Source organism: Alosa alosa, chromosome 3 (assembly GCF_017589495.1).
Source record: "Alosa alosa isolate M-15738 ecotype Scorff River chromosome 3, AALO_Geno_1.1, whole genome shotgun sequence".
Taxonomy (NCBI): Eukaryota; Metazoa; Chordata; class Actinopteri; order Clupeiformes; family Clupeidae; genus Alosa; species Alosa alosa.
This window is the reverse complement of record NC_063191.1, coordinates 21348525-21369845: the sequence shown is the minus strand read 5'-3', so window position 1 is coordinate 21369845 and position 21321 is coordinate 21348525. Positions and strand designations below refer to the sequence as shown.

Here is a 21321-nt window from a genome sequence, read left to right as displayed (position 1 = left end):
AGGCACTCTGTTGCTAAACAGTATACCTTCAGTGCCTAATATGAAATGCAGCTGGAACTCCATATTTATAACAGTAGGCTACAAATGTCTTAGCCTATGCATTATTTTAAAATACATTGTAAAAATTATCAATCACTGGCAGACAACTCAGCTTGCATTCATTTAAAGAAACTCTAAGAATCAAGCAGGTCATCACAGTAATTCAATCAGCCTACAGGGTATACACAAGCTCTCAGAGCACAACATGCTGAATAAGTGTGCAACAGCTACAATATCATACATCAAATGAAGATGTCATTGTTTTCTGGTTGAAAGTTCTGGATAAAGCTGTTAAAACAGACATAGCAAATGTTGAGTTAGTTGGTGAAATGAGTCAGATGATATGTTATCACTGACCTTTCTACCTTTCAGATCTCCACTATCTATGGTATGCCCTGCAGCACCACCAATTACCAATGAACAAATATCATATTTCTCTCATCATAGACAACAGCAACACAATAACATCCACACAATAGAATTCTTCATCAAAACAACTTCATGCAGAATTCAGGACCAAAATCTTACCGGAGTAAATGCTATGAAACCTGATCTTTCTGAATGGATGAATCAAAAGCATGGATCAAAAAGTGAATAACCAAAAAAAACACTGCACAAAGGATTTTGTTCTGAAAACATAACATAATGCAGGACCATTTTCCTAGGTGGTTACACAGCCCCGTCCTGCTGCCATGCTTCTGGCAGTTCTGTCGTGACTGACTCCCACAGTAGATTTGCTGTATGCTTTTAGCCCCATACAGTCATGGGTGGGAGAGCACTGTGATGCTAATTATTGCCTTCCATATGCACAGCTTCCCTGAAAAAAAGCTTATTATGTAATAGTGTGATTTATTCAAAATGTAGATGTGCAACACATTATGGGCCATTTATGTATAATCATGCAAATAAGAGTCATTTTCAGGGCCATGCACAATATACAATTTATTATAGGTTAGTACTAGGAGAGTATTAAAGCGAATTGACCAACCTGTTATGACTCATTAATACTATTAGTCCTAATGCATGTTTGCCTTTGACGACCCTTTTTTCCCTCTTAACTAGTTTCACAAATGTCACAGGAAAGGGGAAAAATGTGCAGAAATATCTTCACTGTGATTGGGTTGAGATATGATCACCCTTAAATTACTGGAAACTGCACAAACTTTTGCTTGACCACAGCTATTTGCTGCGCAACCAGCAGTAAGCCACAGAAGCCACTAGTGCATGAAAAGGCGGGGTGGAGTTAAGGCCATCATGACATCCTCTGGGCGCATTACAAATCTGCTTTAAACTTGTGTGCTTTCTGTTAATCCTTGCTCCTCTGTTATTTGATGAGTGGATATGAGATGCTGATGCTTTCGTCCCAAGAATGCCCTCTGATTTACGTCACTGATCCCATAAAAACAGAAGGGAGGCTGGGAGAGATTGGATGACATCATCTTTTGTTGCAGTCCATCTGGTCATGATTTGTTGACCTGCTGAGAGGTTGGATGCATCCAGGTCACAACAGCAAAGCCTTTACATTCAGTGATGGCGTGCTCACAAGTGTTGAGACAGACAGACAAAATTGCTCTACTTAGGCCTACTGAAAACAATGGCCAGGATTGATGAGTAAACAACTAGACACAGGGGGCTTAAAACAGGCATGATCATACAAAACCTTTTTCTCTGTTTGAAAGTGTGGATTATAGGCCATCAGTGTACTAGGTCATCTTTCATCTAAACAGCAGCCTAGGCCTACTCCTTCACCTTCACTGCATGAATTCTGAGCTCCCACCAATATCCACTTGTTTATTTCCTCATTAATTATGTTAAACAGTCTACAGAATCCTGACACATTGGCTATGTAGGCTAGGCCTAATGAGAATATAACAGGAGTTTTCAGCAATTAGATGGTCCATATGCCTACCACTGGTCAAACAGAAAATGTAACTCCATAAACTACTGCCCTAAAATATTCACATTCATGCATATCATATCACTAAAACTAATAATGCATATTGACAAGTTTTCCAATTCACGAGTCATCTTACCCAGGAATGCACAATCAGTTTCTCTAACCCCGCCTCTGAAGGAAATGCGGGGCGGCGACACGTGATCTATTTGCCAAAATCCAGTATGGCGGAATCTGTCGGTGGGTGATTCTCTCACTGGCGTACTCTTAAACGGGAATTAAGTACGTTGTGGTGTTCCGAGTGGAATCGCCGCCACTGGATGCACTTAGGTAAGCCTAAAAATATGATTTGAATGTTTTCGTCCATCAGTTGTACGACCATATTTGTAGGGCAAACTCGGGAAGAATTGCCTCGAAATGAGACAATCAAAACAATGTGTCTGTAGGTAGTTAATGCTGTATTGCAACGCTAACAGCGTTTAGTCGGTTTAAGTTGTCTGTCGCCTTTCGTTTCCCAAATATTTCAGATGCATGATAACTTAGCTTTAGAGCTCGTTTACTAAGTAGACTAGTTATCACGATATATGTGGATGTATTCAATATTCACATCTCTCAATCCGGCATCATATTTTAAATGGTATGATAACCCACGTTTGCTTCAACATCTCGGGCAATGGAGCAATGTGGACGACTGACTGGCCTCTCTGGTCAATTTAAAGACATTTCTGTTCCCGATAGATGCGTAGCAGGGCGTTTCTCATTAGCTTTCAGTATCATACAGTTAGAGGCTACTGCTTTGGTCAGTCATATGTGTGTCTCTTCAAAGGCAATTAGTTAAGTGCACCGATCTATCTTTTACAGAGGGTCTAGGTGCTCTGGCGCGTTTTTTTGTGAATGAGAGAAGCTTTTTTTTATGTATCTGGTGTCTCCACCCCCGAAATAATGATAGCCTACCTAGCGCAGCTGCGTTGGCCAAGGTTTTTGTAAACTTAAATCGTTTGGCAAGTTGTGTTCAAATGGTGATGTTAGGACGTAGTGTTCAGCCATATCTGCTGATTTCTCGCCGCTGTAAATTCGGAAGTTAGAAGTTTAACTCAAGGCGTTGGATTTTGGAAGCTAATGAAAATAAGCTAGGATAGGAAGCTAATGTTTTTAAAGTTAACGTTAACGTTAACGTTATGCAACCTAGATAACCATTGTTGTTTGAGCTATCTAGCATGGTATATAGTATAAAACGTATTTCTCTGTGACGAACTTTTCTTTGGGATATTTACCCAACTCAAACGTTAATCATTATCAGCATTTCCACCTTATTGTTTATCTATAACTAAAGGGATCCAAAAAGTATCTAGAAGTAACGTTATCTACTTACAACCAGTGTTGAAGGTGGCCAGGTGTGCAAAAGGCTGATGACTAGCCTATATGTGTTGGGATATATTATAACATTAGTTATGTCCTTTCACTGTCTTTGTAGGTTGTGTGATGTACAATGAACTGATGTTGAGCCCAGTGGCCTTAGTAAAGTTACAGGTGGAGGTAGGGCCCACCCGGTCACTCATCGAATGATCGGACGGCCGCATAAAAAAAAAAAAACTGTCTTTGGAAGCTTGCCCATGGCACATTCCAGTTACCAAGGACTAGCAGTCGGGCCTTGTAAATTCCAGGCCATGCCTCACACAGAGAAGGTCACAACCAGCCTTCGTAGAAATTGACAGAGGCATGACAGTGAACCAACCTATAATAACGACTGTGGTCGAGGGTATGTAATGGAATGGTGGTATATGTGGGCTGCAGTAATGTAGTTGAGAATACCAAGTTAAATCAGTTTGAAGCCCTCCCTAATCAGTTCTACTGCTCAGGGTGCATAATTAACAGTGCTGACTGATTCACTGTGCTTGCCAGATTATGCACTGTGTTGTATCTGTGGGGAGAGAGAGCCAGTGTGTATGTGTCATAGACGGGGAGGGCTGGGTTAGAGCCAACCTGACGTTGGAGCAGCCTGTTAATGGGATGCAGGGGTGGGTGAGTAGGGGGTCCTGTGGATGAGGCTGGCTACATCCACCTTGGATTTCAAGGTAGCTCATTATAATGTTGCTGTTTATGCATTTGTTCCTTACTTTAAGTGCAGTGCATGTGTGAGGCCTGTGTTTACACTTTACAGAAGTGCAATGTGAAGAATTATGATGTTCCTAATGTTTTGGAGGCTGGGGTGAGGGGTTGCAAGCTAGCACCTGATATCTTGCTTCAATAGCGCTTATGAACAAAATACATTTGGACAGGAGCACCATCCTTGCACAATTGCAGCATCTTTGTAGCACTTCAATTACTGGACCTTTCATTATGTGCTGGCAAAGCAGAACTTGGCTTTTCCTGCCTTCATTTGGCAGCTAGTTGCAACCAAAATGTCCCCCAGGATTGCAATTATGATGCTTGTTTGTTTGTGCTGTCTCCCTAATCCCCCATCTCCATGACTTCTTATTTGCCTGAGGTCAAGGTGATGCGACTCTGGGGTTGTGAACAAAAACAGTGTGTCAGGGCAAACACAGCTCACTGGTCTCAGCCTCAGCCTGGACACGTGCCTTTCTATAGCTCAACATTACAGAGCCCCCAGCCTAGTCCTGTCCTGTCCTGTCCGAAAGCAACAGGGGATGAGCGATGGGAAGAGAGAGTGGGGGCAAGATCTCTAGTGATGGGAAGGACAAAGAATTGGAGTGTAGTCACATACGAGCAGGAGTGGCCGAGACGCTGCCCGAGAGAGAGAGTTAGAGGATGGCTGGAGTGTGGGGATGATGCGCTCCCGAGTCCACTGCTCTCAGTAGCCGCGGCAGCTGCAATAAAAGAGAGCGGGCACAGAACTAATTTCCTGCGCCCTTTTTTAAATGCTCCTTTTTTCCCCTCTGCCTGTGTGCTGGTCTGAAAATAACTGGGTGTGAGAGACGTGTAGGCCGTGTCTGCGGTGGGACTCGCTCTCAGGAGGTGGCCGATGGCGGGCGGCCTTGTGCCGGAGTGTGGCAGTGGCTTTGGTGGTGGTGTTGACACATGTGTTTGAAGGATTGTTTACGAGGCTGTCGTTCAGGAGGGCCTTAACTTAGACTGTGCAAAAACACAGACACATGGTGAATTTAAACCCAGCGCAACGTTGAGTGCAGTCTGCTCTGTTTCCTCGCTGGGTTTACCAGAAGGCAGCCCATGAGATTTCAGCTGGGACGTTTGGGAGGCCACAGAATCTCGGAATAATGAACCGCTACTTCACTCTTAATGAAATATTTGGCCAAGAACTTGAATATTTTGGCAAAAGCACAATAGTGTTTGGAACTGAGACAAGCAGTGGAAATATTTCTTACGCCAGATACGTACAAAGGCAGTAACACTCACACCATGTTGTTTTTCAGGAGAAAAGTGAAGTTATTTCATCTTTGACTCTTGTAAGTGAGAATCTCAGTATTTTGTTGTGCCCTCAAATGCTCTGTTAATGGTTTCTTCTCTTTTTTTGGTGGGAACGTAGTCACATCCGCTGCTAACTCCACTCGACTTTTCTGTAAAAGATGAACAAGAAGTAAGAAATTGTTACAAGTTAAGTAGGAAGTTGAGGTCAGGGAGTCTGTCAGTGACAGAGGGCCACTCGTGTGCATCAACCCACACTGAGCGCTTGAGAACATAGACAAACCTCAGAGCTCACATAGACATGTGGGTAGATGGAAGCAGTCCAGACAGAACATGCTAAACATTCTGTGTCATTATTTCCATCATGCAGTATATTTCTTGCCATTCTATCGGTTGTTTTCTCATGTTTCCAGTTAAGATGATTCCTTAAAGTCTCCTTAAATGAATGAGCGGTTCCAAAAAGAAACAATAAGGGTAAAAAAGAAGCTAAACTAAATAAGAGGAACCTCCCCTTCAGCCCACTCTCCACATATCCCCTCAGTTCTCATCAGCACATCCACTGGCCTTGGCACCGCGGCTGTCTCTCCTCCACCCCCAGCTCCCTTCTGTCGCTCCTAGTCTCTCGCTCCCGGGCCATTTCTCGTCTTGGCCTTGGGTAACAATGGGTTCAGACAGCCGTGCTCTTAGACCGCCTAATGAAAGACCAAGATGGTAGCTAGGCTTTGTGAAGCCACCCCTACCCCCACCCCAGCCCCCCCCGAACCTCCTAACCCCCCCCACCCTCTCGACTCCACTCCCTCCTTCCCTCCCTCCCGGCTCTTGTCCTGCCCTCACCCCTCCTCTCTCCCCTCCTCTCACTCAGGCCCTCTCTCCAGCAGGAACAATTAAAGCCAGACGATGCCTGACCGACTTTTTTGGGGGATTTTTTGTGGCCTGTAGCTTCATACTTTGTCATCTCAGACCTCCATCTTAGGCCTATGCGACATCCTTTTCAATTAGTATATTTCCCTACTCGGTTTTTAAAAAAAATAATTTTGAATTTTTCTCTCTCTCTCTCTCCACGTCTACTGCTTGAATCAATGAATCATGTATGCATCAAAGTGAATTATTTATAGGCAATTAGGTGTGAATGACGACTTCTGTCTAACAAGAGAAATCCATTTTAGAGATTAATCCAGTGGGTTGTGTGCAGCTTAATTGTTGTTTACTCCTCACCTCCTCACCTACACCTCCGTCTGCTACTATGCTCTATTCTGACACTCCTCAGGATTCTGGAAAGGGACTCTCTACAGCCCAAGGAATTACTCCTGTGGCTTGTACATGTTCACAGTTCATACCAGTTCAGAGAAGATAACCTCTGACTTTCTGACAGGAATGTAAGCACCATAGAGTCACCAGAAACACTGGTTTAAGGACTTTTTCTTTGCATTCTAAAAAGCTCAGGTGTTCAGTAAATTATTAGATTTTCATGTTATTGAAAGAACATGTGGTTTAAAGAATTTTCAGGTGGATTTGCAGGTAGGCTACTGCAGTACACAATTAACTTCCCCCAGTAGAGACAGACACACACAGAGCAAGTTCGACGCACTCACGGCTTCCACACCCACACTGTTGAAATCTTTAGTCTTCCGACACCTGTCAGACCAATATTCAAACTCCTCTCAGCCACATAAATCTGTACAGTGTGCCTGAATTTCACACAGATTTCACACACACAACCTCGGCATGCATATCCACACACACTCATGTACAGTCTCATGTGCTCTCTCACGGAAACTACAGTTGACCTCACAGGAAGCATTACAGTTAACATGTTTTGACATGCTCATAATGTGCAGTCTAAATTTGTGACCAATGGACTGCTTGACAAAAATAGGTCTAGGTCGAGAAATGGGGTGTGGGGGGAGGATCATGCCTCATGATCAAACATGGTGTCCACAGCCCCCAACACACACACACACACACACACACACACACACAGTTGCACACCCCACCCTTGTCTCCTTTCTCAGTCAGATTGTCACGTTGACTTCTGTTGTTCTAGGTTTCCTCATGCCTTATCTCTGTCACTGTTATTGCAGTCTAGGCTGGTTGTGGTTTCAGCTGAAGAGTGAACTGGGGACTGACAGCCTTCTGACCTAGGGTGGGAACAATTTCAGAGTTTTGATACTCTTGAATTTCCCCTAGGGATCAATAAAGTATCCATCTCTCTATCTCTCTATCTATCCATCCATCCATCCATCCATCCATCCATCCACCAAATGTTTCCATTGATAAATTAGTGTAGGCCTACCTATTGCCATAGTCTTGTAATGTAACTGTTGATTGCAGAACTTTAGATTTAACAGCATGCTGACGAGGCTTTTCAGCCAATCAAGTTTAATGTCTGAACTGTCAGCTAGTTATTAGATCTTAATGCAGTGATGACCGAGAGAACGCCTCTAGTAAAAAACAATCACAATGAGAAGCTGTAATAGTCTCACTACATAAATCATGGTGGTGCTCACATTTACCTTTATTTCAGCACGGTCTGAAGAGTGAGATTGGAGCCATGCGCCTATAGTAGCTCAGTGTTTCCCATACATTAACTAATCTGTGGCGGGGCGCCACAAAATAAAAATCGGTCGCCACAAATTAATATTCTATGTTTAATTTAATTTAATTTAATTTAATTTAGATTAAATATAAGGTCAAATCCTTGCATTGCCTTTGAGCTGCACTTTTTACGCACACAGCCTTTCCTTGCCCCGCCCCGCTCTCTCTCGTAGCCTGCTGCCACTCCTCTGCATGTGCATTTAACAAAATATTCACGATTGTTAAAGGATTGTTGTTGCCACATAGAAGCATTGCATACTGTAGAAGACGTCTGGCTAAATTGCTATTAAATCTGCTTAGCATCGTGACCATGCTGTGCAAATTTGTTAAACTGCTGCCTTGGTCAACTCTGCTAAGGTCTTATCACAACATAGTAGGCTACATTGAAGAGACTAAACTAAGTTAGGTTATGAAATCAGTATCTCAAAGCTAACGTTAGAATACTGTTTGGTTGTCAAATTTAGCATGCTTAGCCTACTTACAGCTGCTTGTCAATTTCGTTGAAGGGCTCATTTTATTGACTCTGACACTGAATGTGTGCAAAATCCCGATGTAAATGGAAAAGCGTTTTTTAAAATTCAAAAGTGCTTGTCCCAAGGAGAAGTACGTGAACCTTTATTTTAACTATGTAGAAAACGTTATGAATTGCACCCCAACCCCCACGTTGTCCAAGTCAGCTACCGCCACAAATTGAATCACTGTTAGCTTATTGCAATACATAGTAGCCTTCCAAACAAAATAGGAGTTCAGAATGTCGGCGAGCGGTGTGATGCTAGCCTAGAAAAATCCAAACTCATTCACGAAGTGAATAGAGTCTGGTGACTCTCGATGGGAAAACGTTTGCAACACTTGCTACGCTTTGAAATCATTGGTCCAGCCTTATCAATCACATTGGTCAGAGATTCCTAATGTTACTTTTTACTTCGCCTAAACGTTACAAACTGACAATAAACAGCATCAGCAGTCAGGAAACAATGTATGTGGGTCTACCTTTGCTGTAAACTAATTTTTCCAACTGCATTTTTTTTTGACGTTTGCAAAGTGTTGCTGCCTCTCTTTAGCACTATAATTTTTGTTTTTGTCTTCACCTCTCGTCACTGATTGCCATTTTTCTTGTCTGAGGGAAACGTTTATGAACTATGGTGTTCCAGACTAGATCTCCCTGAAAGAAGCTCTAGGTGGGCGGGGCCAGGCAAGTGTGATGCCACCAGGTCAGATAAATATTGGTGCCTGACGCAAGTATCTAATTTCAGATGCACTTTTAGAATTCTGCTCTACCTGGAACTAAGGCTAGTATATCTCTGTTAGCAGGGGAAATTGTTGCTCCTGTTTCAATTGACTTAGCAGAATAAAGACAGGTACTTCTCATCTGATTACACCAATACAAAAAATAGTTGGTTGATGTATACTCTTTTTCACTGGGGTTGATGGGTAAAATACAAAACAACAGTTTGAATAAGCAGTTTGTACAGCCAAACAAATGCAAACAGGATGCACACAGAAAATGTGCAGAATGCCCTAGTCACAATTGATGTAGTATGTACATCAAGGTTAATAAAGGTCACTAACCCTTTTGAGCCTGTTCTAACTAAATGATGACTTTAGTTAGATATAATACAATACATAAAACAGAACATATTAGTGATGTTTAAGAATTGTGCACTTGGGTAAAGCAAGCACATTGTTTCTACACTTAGATGACAAAAAGGCAGTGGTATTGCTATGCGTTACGTATTTAGACTATACCAGCTTCTTGTTTGTAGTAGTTTTCTGTAGGCTGCACATAAATACAGAGAAGCTTTGATTACGCTTAATCAGGGATTTTCTTACAGCAGCCGTAACGGGGTATTTTAAACTATTTATTATTCTTGATCGCGGGAAATCAGTCTTTCATGGAGGACATACTAGAAGTTGGGTAAAGCTAGCTGCTTTGTCCCTGTGCTGAGAAAAGCTGTAGCCCTGTTGACAGCTGTGTGAACGTCAAGACTACAGTGCTACCCCAGGACAGATTCCATTTTGACTTTGGAACTCTGATCCCATGCCTCAGTTTTTCTCCCTTTTAAATAATAGTTTCTGTGCACGTGTGCATTCAGGCACATTTACACTCCTGTTGCTCTTTGTTGGCTTGTTGCTTGCCTGTGGGCGGTCACGATGTAGTCACAGCGGCCTGTTATGGTGACAGTGAGTGCAAAGGCTTGTGGGAGCCACAGAGGCCGAGAGCTGTGGCCAGCCGGTGCAATCTGCGCCACCTGCTCTTGATGACACACACACACACACACACACACACACACAGTGAAACTTTCCACAAACCCCTCTGCTCCTTGATTTTCTTGAGGGTGAGATCTGATTCATCAGCAAAACATGCTGTTTATACCTCCCCCATAGAAAGCCATTATGTAATAAGGCAAATACAGGCTTTTCCCAAATCACGAAAGTAACGTCGACGCAGCGGTATAGTAGCAGATAGTAGCATCCATCAGGCAAGTGTTATTTAAATAAACTCCTGGTGTACCTACAAACTTTTCAATGCCTCCTTTTATGAGTAAAGAACATACTGTAGAAGTTTCGTACCATTCAGGGCATTATTAGTGGGGTAATTCTACGAGATAAAGTTGGTTCCATTCGCCTGCAGAAACTCATTCGCTTCTGACAGCGCTACTTGACCAGGGTTCGACCAAGGGAAAACAGGTTCTGGGAGGGTGTTTGGCTCGGGGTCATGGTGCAAAGGACCCTAGGGTGAAATTACTCCGAACCATCGCTTTAATTCTGGGGTTGTGCGTCAGTAATAACAGTCTGTGTGAAACAATAATCCCTGAGCTGAGCAGGCCATGTGACGCAAGTGATAGAAATTAAACGAAGCCTCGAGGCAGAGAATTTTCCTCGATCATCTTTTGTACTCGAATCATTCGAATTACTCGAGTAATCGTTTCAGCCCTAATGCATCATTGTTGTAAAACACCTGGACACACACTATTGCTTGTGATCCGCAGCTGCTAGTGGGTGCCGAAGCATGCTTGGTGAAACAATGTTCCAAAACTTTGACCTGATCGGACAGTGAGTTCAATTTTTAAATGTAAAGCTTACTATTTCACCTTAGCTAGCGAACCAAAAGCTGTAGCATGAATGGCAAGTGAATATGCTCATAGACATTCATACAGGCTATTCAACTTGATTTTGTTTTTGTAGTTAGAACTTGCACCCCTCTTTAGTTGGTCAGGTTTGTGCTCGATGAGCTTTTAGTATACATGGTAAGCAAAAAGGATCATATGATCTTTGCCAGTCTGCCAAAGCAGACCTGCTTTTTCCTTGTGACTTGTTGAAGATGGTTTGATGATGGTTTCATGAGAGAGACGACTGATCTGAGTGCTGTCTCTGCTGCCGAGTGCCTTCTCTGTGAAGGACACAAGCGCACCCACTCGTGGCATCCGCAATGAAATGAGACATTTGTTATTTCCTTTGTGGTGTAATAAAGCTGAGCTCAGATCTGCTTTTGCTCTCCTCCTTACACTTTGTCTATGCATGCTTTAGCAGTCTACACATGACTTGCTGGTAGTAAACTTGTACTTATTGGAGTGGACAAGTAGGCCTTTACTTAGAAGAAACAACACACATAGATGCACACACACATGCTGTCAGATGTATGAGATTGTACAATCTCCTGTGATCAGTGATCGAAAGGCCAGCTTGGCTCTGAAGCAGCTGGTGATTTTTGTTATCGGGTATCAGAAGTTAATGAAGTTCTAGAGTGCCACCAGATTAACAACATGAAGAACACGTAACCCCATGCTTCTCAATGTTCTAACCAAATAAGATTTGTTCGTAACATTAATGGAACGGAGATTGAGATTACTAGGCACACCACCCACCTAAGTTCTTGATTAAACTCCATGGAACATGGAAACATTAGCCTACACATTTTTTTGCAGCTCAGTTACTAGGCACCAATTGTGAAAGTCTATTAATATATCAATATTTAAAATGGCATTTTGGTCAACAATAACCAATATTTGTTCAATAAAGCATGCAAATTTACCAGTGTGCGTTGGTGACCCTTTCTTGTCACCAATATGTGCATATTTACTTAATTTTTGTGGAAACTAACATATTAATTAAAAATGATCTGAACCACTTTCAAGTCTTTCAGGCCTTCATAGCACCATCTCTGAATGCCCCAGTCCATGCATGACACAACAGTTAGGTAGTACAGACTTGCAACATGACAGATAAACAGCCCCTGCCAACGGTAAATGTCTTATAAATTTGCCCATAGACCATATCAGTCAACAAGGCTGATCTCTTCTTATATTAGTGGCGGTGCATCTCTAGCTTCCACCAAAGCTGTGGGATTGATCGACAAGGGTGGTGGGGGTGACTGAGTGTGTGCTGCTAACAAGTTGCCATATTCTAAAGGACTGCTGCAGGGCATCGGGGGACATGGTGCTGTAAAAACAATCAAAAACAAAAAGACTGTCATGGTGGAAGAACGGCTCTTTTGATGTTCCTGGAAATATTTACCATACAGCTCAGTCAGGGGGACCATCGTTCCTGTGTTAAGCAGAAAGGCCACACTGCGCCTCTCTGTTGTCTCTCCTCCTCCCTCACGATTGTAGAAAAGGACACTGGTTCTGTGGCTCTGCCTGCAGGCCTGACCCTAACCCCACTCCACCCCACCCTACCTTATCTCACCCCACCTCACCTATTCAGCTGCTCTGTGGAAGGGCTAGGCATGGGTCCCCCGCTCCCCCTGTATGGCTCATTGCTGAGGCAGCCATGCTCTCCCAGGCAGGGAAGAGTCGGAGCTCAGTGCGAGGCTCAGGTTGCGCTGCACAGCATTGCCCCATCCATGGCCCCAGCAACATGATGAGCGCTATCAAAACAAACAGCGGCAGATGTCAGCGAAAACGGCGATGTTGTCTGACGCCTCGTGTGTGTGTAAGGGGGGGAGGGGGGGTGACAGGACGGGACATAAGTGAACCCATCCAGCAGTGTGTGTCAGGTTGTGTGTGTCTCTGACAGACAGCAGCACCCTGTGGCTGCATACCTGCTTTTTGCGGTCAGTGGGGCGTGCAGCCGTTACTAGGGTACGTTGTGTCTGTAAAGGGTGGAGTAGAGGGCATGTTTCATCAGCCGTGCGATCTGCTCTCCCTTTCGGCGCTCTACTACTGCCCTGCCCCTTGTGTTTCTATCGCACTCTCTCTTGGCAGATTGTTTATTGGAAAAAAAAAAAAAAAATCAGGGTAAGCTCTTAAGCATGGGGGAATATCTCAGAGGCGATGCAAACTTCCCCCTCCTCCTCCTCCTCCTCCTCCTACACCTACACCACCACTACCAACCAACAGTTGATGTTTGCAGTTACGTAATGGCTTTAAGCCCTGGGAGACGGCTGGCTCTGTGTGTGTGTGTGTGTGTGTGTGTGTGTCCAGCTCAGTCGAGTGGGGTGGGGGGTGGAGATGCATCTCCATCTGAGCGCCAGCTGTTGTGTCAGAAACAGACAGCCTCCACGCCGGCAGGCGCCCAGCTCCTTGCAGCCCAAACCAGGCCCAGACTGGGGCTGTACATGAGTCAGAGAGGGGACATGGATGCATGGTCTCCTCTGAGGTGTTTTTGACTGGATTCATCCGAATCCGAACCCCATTTTTTCCCCAAGTGGGTGTTCTGCTGTTAGCTGCTGCGCATCAGATGACATGGTAGGCGTCGACATGAGTTTGCCATGAGTGGCAGATTGGTGTGGTAGTCACACGGCCCTGCACTCACCTGGCTCATCAGGATGCGTCACGGGCCCCTTCTGTTTGCCGGCTGTGTCACCTGTGTGGGAAGCCTGTGGGGTGGTGATCGTATTTGATTGACAGCATGTCGCCAGGGCAGACAGAAAAGATTAGATGCTTGATCTTCTTTTTATCTCTTGCCGTATATTGTTACAGATTATTGACATTTTATTGCATCTGTCATTTGAAATGTAACCCTGAGTACAACGGTCTTTGTCGTCAAAGTTAGATTAGCGTGTTTACAGAGGTGAACAGATGACTAGAAGTGGAGGCCTATTAAAACAAATGAGCCACCGAACCAAAATTCCTTTTTCTATCCTATTTGGAACCTTTGTTATTTTTGGGTATCGTTGCCTATAATGTGACATTAACCTGTTTTGTTTTTTTGTGTTCAACAGGTTGATTTTAATCTGACTGCCGGACCCATTCCCCAGCCGACAGAGCTGGCTCACTCTCGCTCCGAGCCCCGCCTGGGTGCTACTGACACCTGAAAGCAGCCTCTCCTGACTTCATCCTCCTCTTCCTCTGCCTCCTCCTCCTTGTCCTCCTCCTCTTAATAAGTGCTAGACTCACGACTCACCAGTGCCGTGTGGATGGTGCTCCTTCGGTGTGCCTCCGAGGAGCACTGAGGCCCGCTCAGCACCCCTCCTCTCCTCTCTTCTCTCTTCCCCTCCACCATCTACAGCATCCTCCTCTTCATCTGTGAAAGAGACGACAACAATGAGTTCCCAGAGTCACCCAGGTAAGTGTGTCTTCCACAGTGACTAGTGTGCAACCACCCCTGCTCCTTTCCTTCTGCTCCTCAACTGGCCATATCTGTGTCCTTCTTTGTTTCTGTTGGGTCATACCAGAGAGGGTTAAAGCGGAGTTACAGCTAGTAATCAAGAGTCTTTGGTCATACTCTACATGGCGTTCACATCATCCTGAGGTGTACACAGGGAACAGGCCTATGCTTGAGCCTATTGTCTGGCTCTCAAAGATTCTGTCTTTACCAGCCAGCCGTCTCTTGGCAGCTGGCTGTATGATCAGGAGACGCATTTGATGGGTACTCAGGGGTTAAGAGCAGCCTTGAGATGCCAGCCAGCTATTTGATTCTCATTTGGTGAGCCATCCCCAACACTGCTGCCGCGCAAAGAGGCCTCGCCACAGAACCAAAACAAGCAGAGCAAGTAAATGCATCAAGTTGAGGAAATAGAAAGGGCCACACCAGACTTTGTCCCGCAGTGATTCCTTTGACATTGTCTTTGTAGTTGCAGGCCCTTTAGGCTGTTCTGAAATTGAAAGTGGGATTTACTGTTTACTGGAACAGCTGGGATCCCTCTGACCACATTCACCTTTTGTCCATTATCTTGAACTGAAGCAAGTCATTCCTCATTGGCGAGAATTCTGCAGAGCGTATGAAGGCCATTATTTTGGATGGCTTATTCTTCAGTAGACTGTTTTCACTGGTTATCCTGTGGCTGTCACTTTAAGGATTTTGTTTTTAAAGTTTGTTTGGCCCTTTGATCTCCCCAGTCTCTTCAACCACAGCCATTGCTCTCCTCATTCTATTTATGTGTGCTCGAGGTGAAATTTCACAGGCTCTCCAGATTCCATTTGAAGTGTTTTGGTTTACAGTAAAGGCCTCAGGTTTAGTCTGAGTTGCAGTTGAGTTTATTCTCTATGCAAGCAGTACTTTCACTCTCCATGCTCACTGCCAACATGAGGAGGAAGAGGATGAAAATAGTAACACAGTGGATTGGAAACATGAGAAGTTTTAATTTCAAATATTCACTGCTCCACAGTGATTAATTGAAACTGAATATCTTCTGCAGTGAAGGCCCTGTGAATGTTGAAACTGCTGTTGTTTTGGATATGTGTTTATCTGAAGGGCCAGTCACACAGACACCTTTCCCTCTTCAATCCTTAACCAATGCTTTGCTACTCTGTTGACAAACTGAACACGCATGCTTAATGTTTTCTCCTTTTCAAGTGACTGACCTCAGAACACCTGACCTGTTCTTCACAGAGACGGGTATGTCGGTCACTGGGTCTCTGGAGATGTTTGTAGGTAGCCCTATTAGCCAGTCACACTAGTCATGAGCCAGGTGGCACGAACCGGTAGCGTTTTGATGCCTGCTAATCCCAGGCTTGATCTAATGACATGATGGGTTTTTCTCAGTGTGAGCCGTGTGCCAAACCTGGCCAGTGGTGTCAGTGACCTCCAGTGTGCGCTCTCTCCCTCCCCACTAATCTTCTTAGAAGGTGATCCTGAAGAGCAGTTTTCCTAAGAGAGATCCCAGGCAACAGTCTGGCCTAGGAGTGTCTCCTCAGCAGAGGTCAGACCCAAGCTTAGCCATATTGTATGAAGGATCACACCTCGGCCTTGGCCTGTAAGCTCTTGTCAGACATCCCAGGCACGCCAGTCTCACGCCAGGAGCCCACACGTGGTTTTAACAAAATATATTTATTAAAGTTAATTAGTATACTGAAAGATGTGCACTCAGTGTGATGGTAAGATATACAAATGTAATGCAAATCTGAAACCCAGGCAGGTAGACCCCTCTATAGCCCCAGGTACAGTGATCAGGTGACTTACAGCACCTGTTTTAGCTCAGCCCTACAAGGCAGAGAGAGGCAGACAAACGAGCAGAAACTGGCAGTGCTGTAACACTCCTCTTTCATGTTATGTCTATGGTGTACTAAGTTCAGCAGCTGGTATTGCATTTTTACCACCATGAGGATTACTTTCTTCACGACAGAGTTACAGGTAGGGAGCCCCCATTTAAAGCAACACCAAAGAGTTTTTTCTACCTTAAAATAATGTTTCCAAAATTGTTTCAGTGGTTCATCAACTCATAACAGGTTGAACAGCACTTCTGCATTCGCTTCGCGCCCCTCTATCGGCTATAACCGCCCTATGTAAGTTTGCCAGATCGGGTAGCGGATCTGTAGTTCAATGGAATGACACATAAGAAACTACAAATGTGACTTGCATCTGATGTCGCATTACATCGTACTTTCATAAAATCATGCAACATATTCTACCTTGTCTGTGGACATTGTTATTTCCAAAGCCAGTGCTGGATAAACAAATAGTCCGTGCGACAGAGGAAAAGTTCTTTGGTGTTGCTTTGAACATGTCTGCTCTACACTTCTGTTTTTAAACTTAAAAGACATAGCGTTTGCTATGGATAGAAAGTTGTAAAGGTATGGTATACGTCATATTAATTTTCCCTAAGGGATGAATTTTGACTATACTGTACTGTCATATCAGTCGGTAACTAGGTACCAGGGTATGAATGTTGCCGTGTAAACATGCACTCTGACATGATGCAGGAAGTTGTTTTTGAATGCAGAAGCAAATTATGCTAATTCCCCCTATAAATAGCAGTAAATGGAGTTAGCTACTTAAGATACATCTGTACAATGTCAGGGTCATACTGTTATACAGTCCATACAGTAAAAGTAGCCATTGTAAGACCATAACTGCTTTTACCCATCAGAACCCATTTATAATAAACCCATTTATAAAGAAGTAAAAAAAAAACACCCAGGCCTTGCGATTACTGATTTTAGTGTGTGTAAATAGCTGGGTAGTAAAACGTTGGAAGAAGTATTCAACAGTACTGAATATCTAAATTCTACATGCTCAGTTAGAGGTAGATATAAAAGTGTTCCGTGCCATGCTGTGTTTTGCACAGTAATATGGTCAATGTTTATATTTTCTAGCACAGTCTGAGTGATTGCTTTTTTTGTCAATGAGTTATTAGTGGTTTTGGGGAGGGGACTAGAGGTATGCAAATCTGAGGGACGTGATGTCCTCCTCTACTATGCTGAGATATTTGAAACCCCCCTCCCCATGTCAAGCATGTCAGCTATGTCAAGTAAACATGGCTGACATAACAGCAACCACAACAGCACCACTGGCTCCAAGGCTGGGTCGTTGAGCTATGTGCGGTGAGTCGGAGGCATCTGACCTGACCCTGCCGTCAGACTTTACCAACCCCCAGTACCTGCAGCTCATAATGCCCCAACTCTCTCTGCCCTCCACTCCCCCTCCACCTACTGTGCCATTAAACTCCAGGAAATTCCTCCACACGCCACGCCTCCCACAGGGACCGTAAAAGATGGCAGCACCTCTGTGCTCCTCTGACTGAGGGGCCTCTCCTCTGTGCTTGTGTGCCTGTATGTGTTTGTGTTTCTTGTTGCACCTCAAGCATTAGACGGCAACCGTGCCATTGTTAATCAGGTTCTCGATAGTTTGCAGAGTTGTCTGACCATTTAGTATTCAAATGGTTTCGACAAGCTAAGCAATTTCCTGAAAGAATTTTGAAGCTGGTGTTACTCTTGTTTAGCATATGCTATGCAACCTTTCCTCCCTTTCTTAAGAAGCTGTTCTTTTTTTTCTGAATAGAGGCTCATTCAGATTAAAGATTAAACCCCATTAATCTCTGAAGTAAGATTAGCACTTGCTACTCGTTTACGGCTTTCCTAGAATTCCGGATATCATCAGCCTTCAGTTACCGCTCTTGGTAGGCACAACCAAGATAAGCAACAAGTCATGTGTTTGTACAAGAGTCAATGATCCTGTCTGTTAAAGGAATGCAAGTTTTCTAATTCACCCTGTGACCTGCATTTTCCCTCTTCTCCACTGTCCTCCAGTCCTTTCCATCATTTCTGTGCCTTTTTCACACCGTACTGTCCAGTTGGTGTCAGTTCCTGTTGACACACGTTTGTATGACCTTATTTATGTGTTGGCCAAACACTCTTATCCGGTGAGGCCGCAGCAGGTCACCCTGGGCGTCTTTGTTTCACACAGACCCGCTGATTCTCACAGACTTTGAGTCCAGTGTGAAGGATTTTACAGCCTCTGTGCTAATTTAAGCCTGCTAATTCACCTGAGTTTGATAGGCAGCTATTGGCTTTCCCTCATGCATGCGTTTGAGTTGCTAGGCCCCTAGCAAGTTTTCCATTTCCATAACCCAACCTAGAATCCATCATAATATCAGTACAGCCTCCTGGCACTATGTGGCTCGTAAATGTTCACCAAAACTAATGCTTAACTAGAATGTAGGGTCCAGTGCACATCACAAGTACATAGACATTTACACTTGACTTGCACGTAACTGTAATCTTGTTTGTGCTAGAGTCCTTGGTCAATTGGTTGAGTCCTTGTCTTGACTCAAGATCGGCAGTTGTATTGGGCATGACATTTTTCTTTTGTTAGCATGTAACCAATTCTTTAAACTTTAGTTAAGAAGACTGCAACCTGGCTAAAAGCATCAAGGTACAGCTTTACAACCCTAAGGCTCCTCCTCTAGCCCCAGTCTCTCTGGCCTGTGGCCTGGCCCCCAGATGGTGCTTGCCTGGTGAGTGACCGGGGCCAGTGTCTTGGGTGCGTAGCCTCTGGACAGAGCATGGGAGGTGCCCTGACTGTAAGGACCAAGAATTTAAAGGTTGTACTTGCCCACATGGTTGGTATTGATTATGCTGTGGCCTGAGGGTAGAGGTCAGTTTAGGAGCCTGGTTGGCAGTTGGTGTTAACACAACTAAACCCAGCTGCAGATGCTGGAGGGATGTACTAGTGCCACCACAATGTCACAGGCCCCTTCTTGATATGCCTCCTGTAGTTACACACAACTACGCACACACACTTGTTATGCAGAGCCACACACAGTGCAGATGTGGGATGTGGTATCTGGGTCATTCAATGTCAATTTAACTAGGGCCCACACACTTAGGTTTCAAAAAATTCTGAAAAAATTACCAGGTTTACCTATGTCACCCAGGAGACGCACTGTAAAATTACTTTTATGTAAGATCAATACTTTCCAAGATGCAGCCAGGGGAGGGGGTAGTACTGGGTTAAATTATTTTGTTATTTTGATTTATCTTGATTGATTTGTTTGGTCATAACACACTGTCCACACATATATTTATTTACAGGAAACTTGCAAAATACCTGGAATTTATCAAATTTGTGTGCTGGCCTGTTAGTTTTTTTTGGCAGGATAGGAATGGAACACTTTGGATGCTCTCTTGGCTAAAATGTTTCTGTTTCTGATCAAAGTAAACCTCTCCATCACCAGAACAAACTGAACCTTTAATATTAGCACAATATATCCACTTCACAACATCTGTTATATTTTTAGAAATGGACAAATGAAAACTGAAAATGTTGTATTTGTGAATTGACTTTTTGTGAATTTGTGTGAATGGTTGTTTAAGCCAATTTTTACTGCATTGCGTATTAATAGACATTTCTAAAGGGGATAGTGTGGACTAATCGAGTAATCCATACAGGTAGGAACATGCCATAGTTTTTATTAGTTTGTTTATTTATCTATAAGCACAATCAGCACATTCTTCAATGTCAACAAACTGGTTATTCCTGGGTAGGAAAGCTAATGGCTAGTTTTAGTTTCATGTTATTATTTATTCGTATTAGTATTATTTCAGCTATACAGAGCAATGATGCAGGTAATCGGGCCTCTCATCAGGGAACTCTTCGAGCCATGTTTTATGTTTATCGTGTTAATTTAGCTTTCCTGATCTTTTTACTGTGACATCTTTCTTTCTTTGTAAATAAATACTTTGAAATGCATACTTTTCTTTTTTTTTCTACTGAAAAAATAAAATGGTGCCATGGTCTCACAGTTCATTACAGGTCATTACAGTTGAAAATACTATACTGTGATATAAATTGTAGTCTACTGTGTTTGGTTATACTAAATCCCACTCCGGGGGATGTGTACACACCCACCCACACACACCTACAAGACTTTTAGCACTTTTACATCCCTCTCCCTATGCTACAGGCCTTTTATTTATTTTCTTATTTCATCACACGTCAAAACACACACACACACACACACACACACACACACACACACACACACATATCTGACTTTCTCCAAATTTTGCACACTTTTTATTTATTATTTTTGATTTCTCCTCCATCTACCCATGTCCTTGATTGCCTAGCCTTTCTGCCCCCCCCCCCCACCCCTCACCCCCAACACACACACTTACATCATCACTGTCATTACTTCACATACATACAGCACACTGCTTGCTATGCTGTATGTTTGCTTACAGTAAGCCTTCTCTACATACTTGCTGCACACTGCCCCCCCACACACTCACATACACAGCACATTGTCTTCAGGATCTTCTCCAACACACATCCTCTACATACTTACAGCACACTGCCCCCACCTACCCACACGCACACTACACACACACGCACACTACACACACACACACACACACACAGTCACTGCTCCACTCCCCTCCTGCCCACACACACATCTTCACTGTCATCACTCACATACATTACATACAGTACTCTGCTTGCAATATTAAGTCCCTGCCCCCCTTCATACACAGCACATTATTTCATCAGGAAGCTTCTCCAACACACATCCCCAACATACTTACAGCACACTGCCCCCAATACACAGCACATTGTCTCATGAGGAAGCTTCTGCCCTCTCCCCACATACACAGCACACTATCCCATCTCCCCTGTCATCCCCCCAACACACACACCAAGACCCCTGGCAGTTGGGTTAGCCCCTTGAGCCGTGGATCTGCCCAAAGTTTCTTCCTTGGTAAGGGAGTTTTTTTCCTTGCCCTGTTGCTCTTAGGGTGCTCCTTGTT

The 21321-nt window shown here is 43.9% G+C and overlaps 1 protein-coding gene across 2 annotated transcripts in view; it reads left to right on the top strand.

The window, feature by feature from the left end:
- Positions 1-2165: 2165 nt before the first annotated feature.
- Positions 2166-21321, top strand: part of hdac4 (histone deacetylase 4) — a 144781-nt gene continuing 125625 nt past the window's right edge. For both annotated transcript variants that reach the window (XM_048238391.1, XM_048238390.1), the window contains exons 1-2: positions 2166-2263; positions 14076-14419. In XM_048238391.1, the coding sequence (XP_048094348.1) occupies positions 14398-14419 (22 nt within the window). In that variant the 5' untranslated portion in view covers positions 2166-2263; positions 14076-14397. The remainder of the gene's footprint in view (positions 2264-14075; positions 14420-21321) is intronic.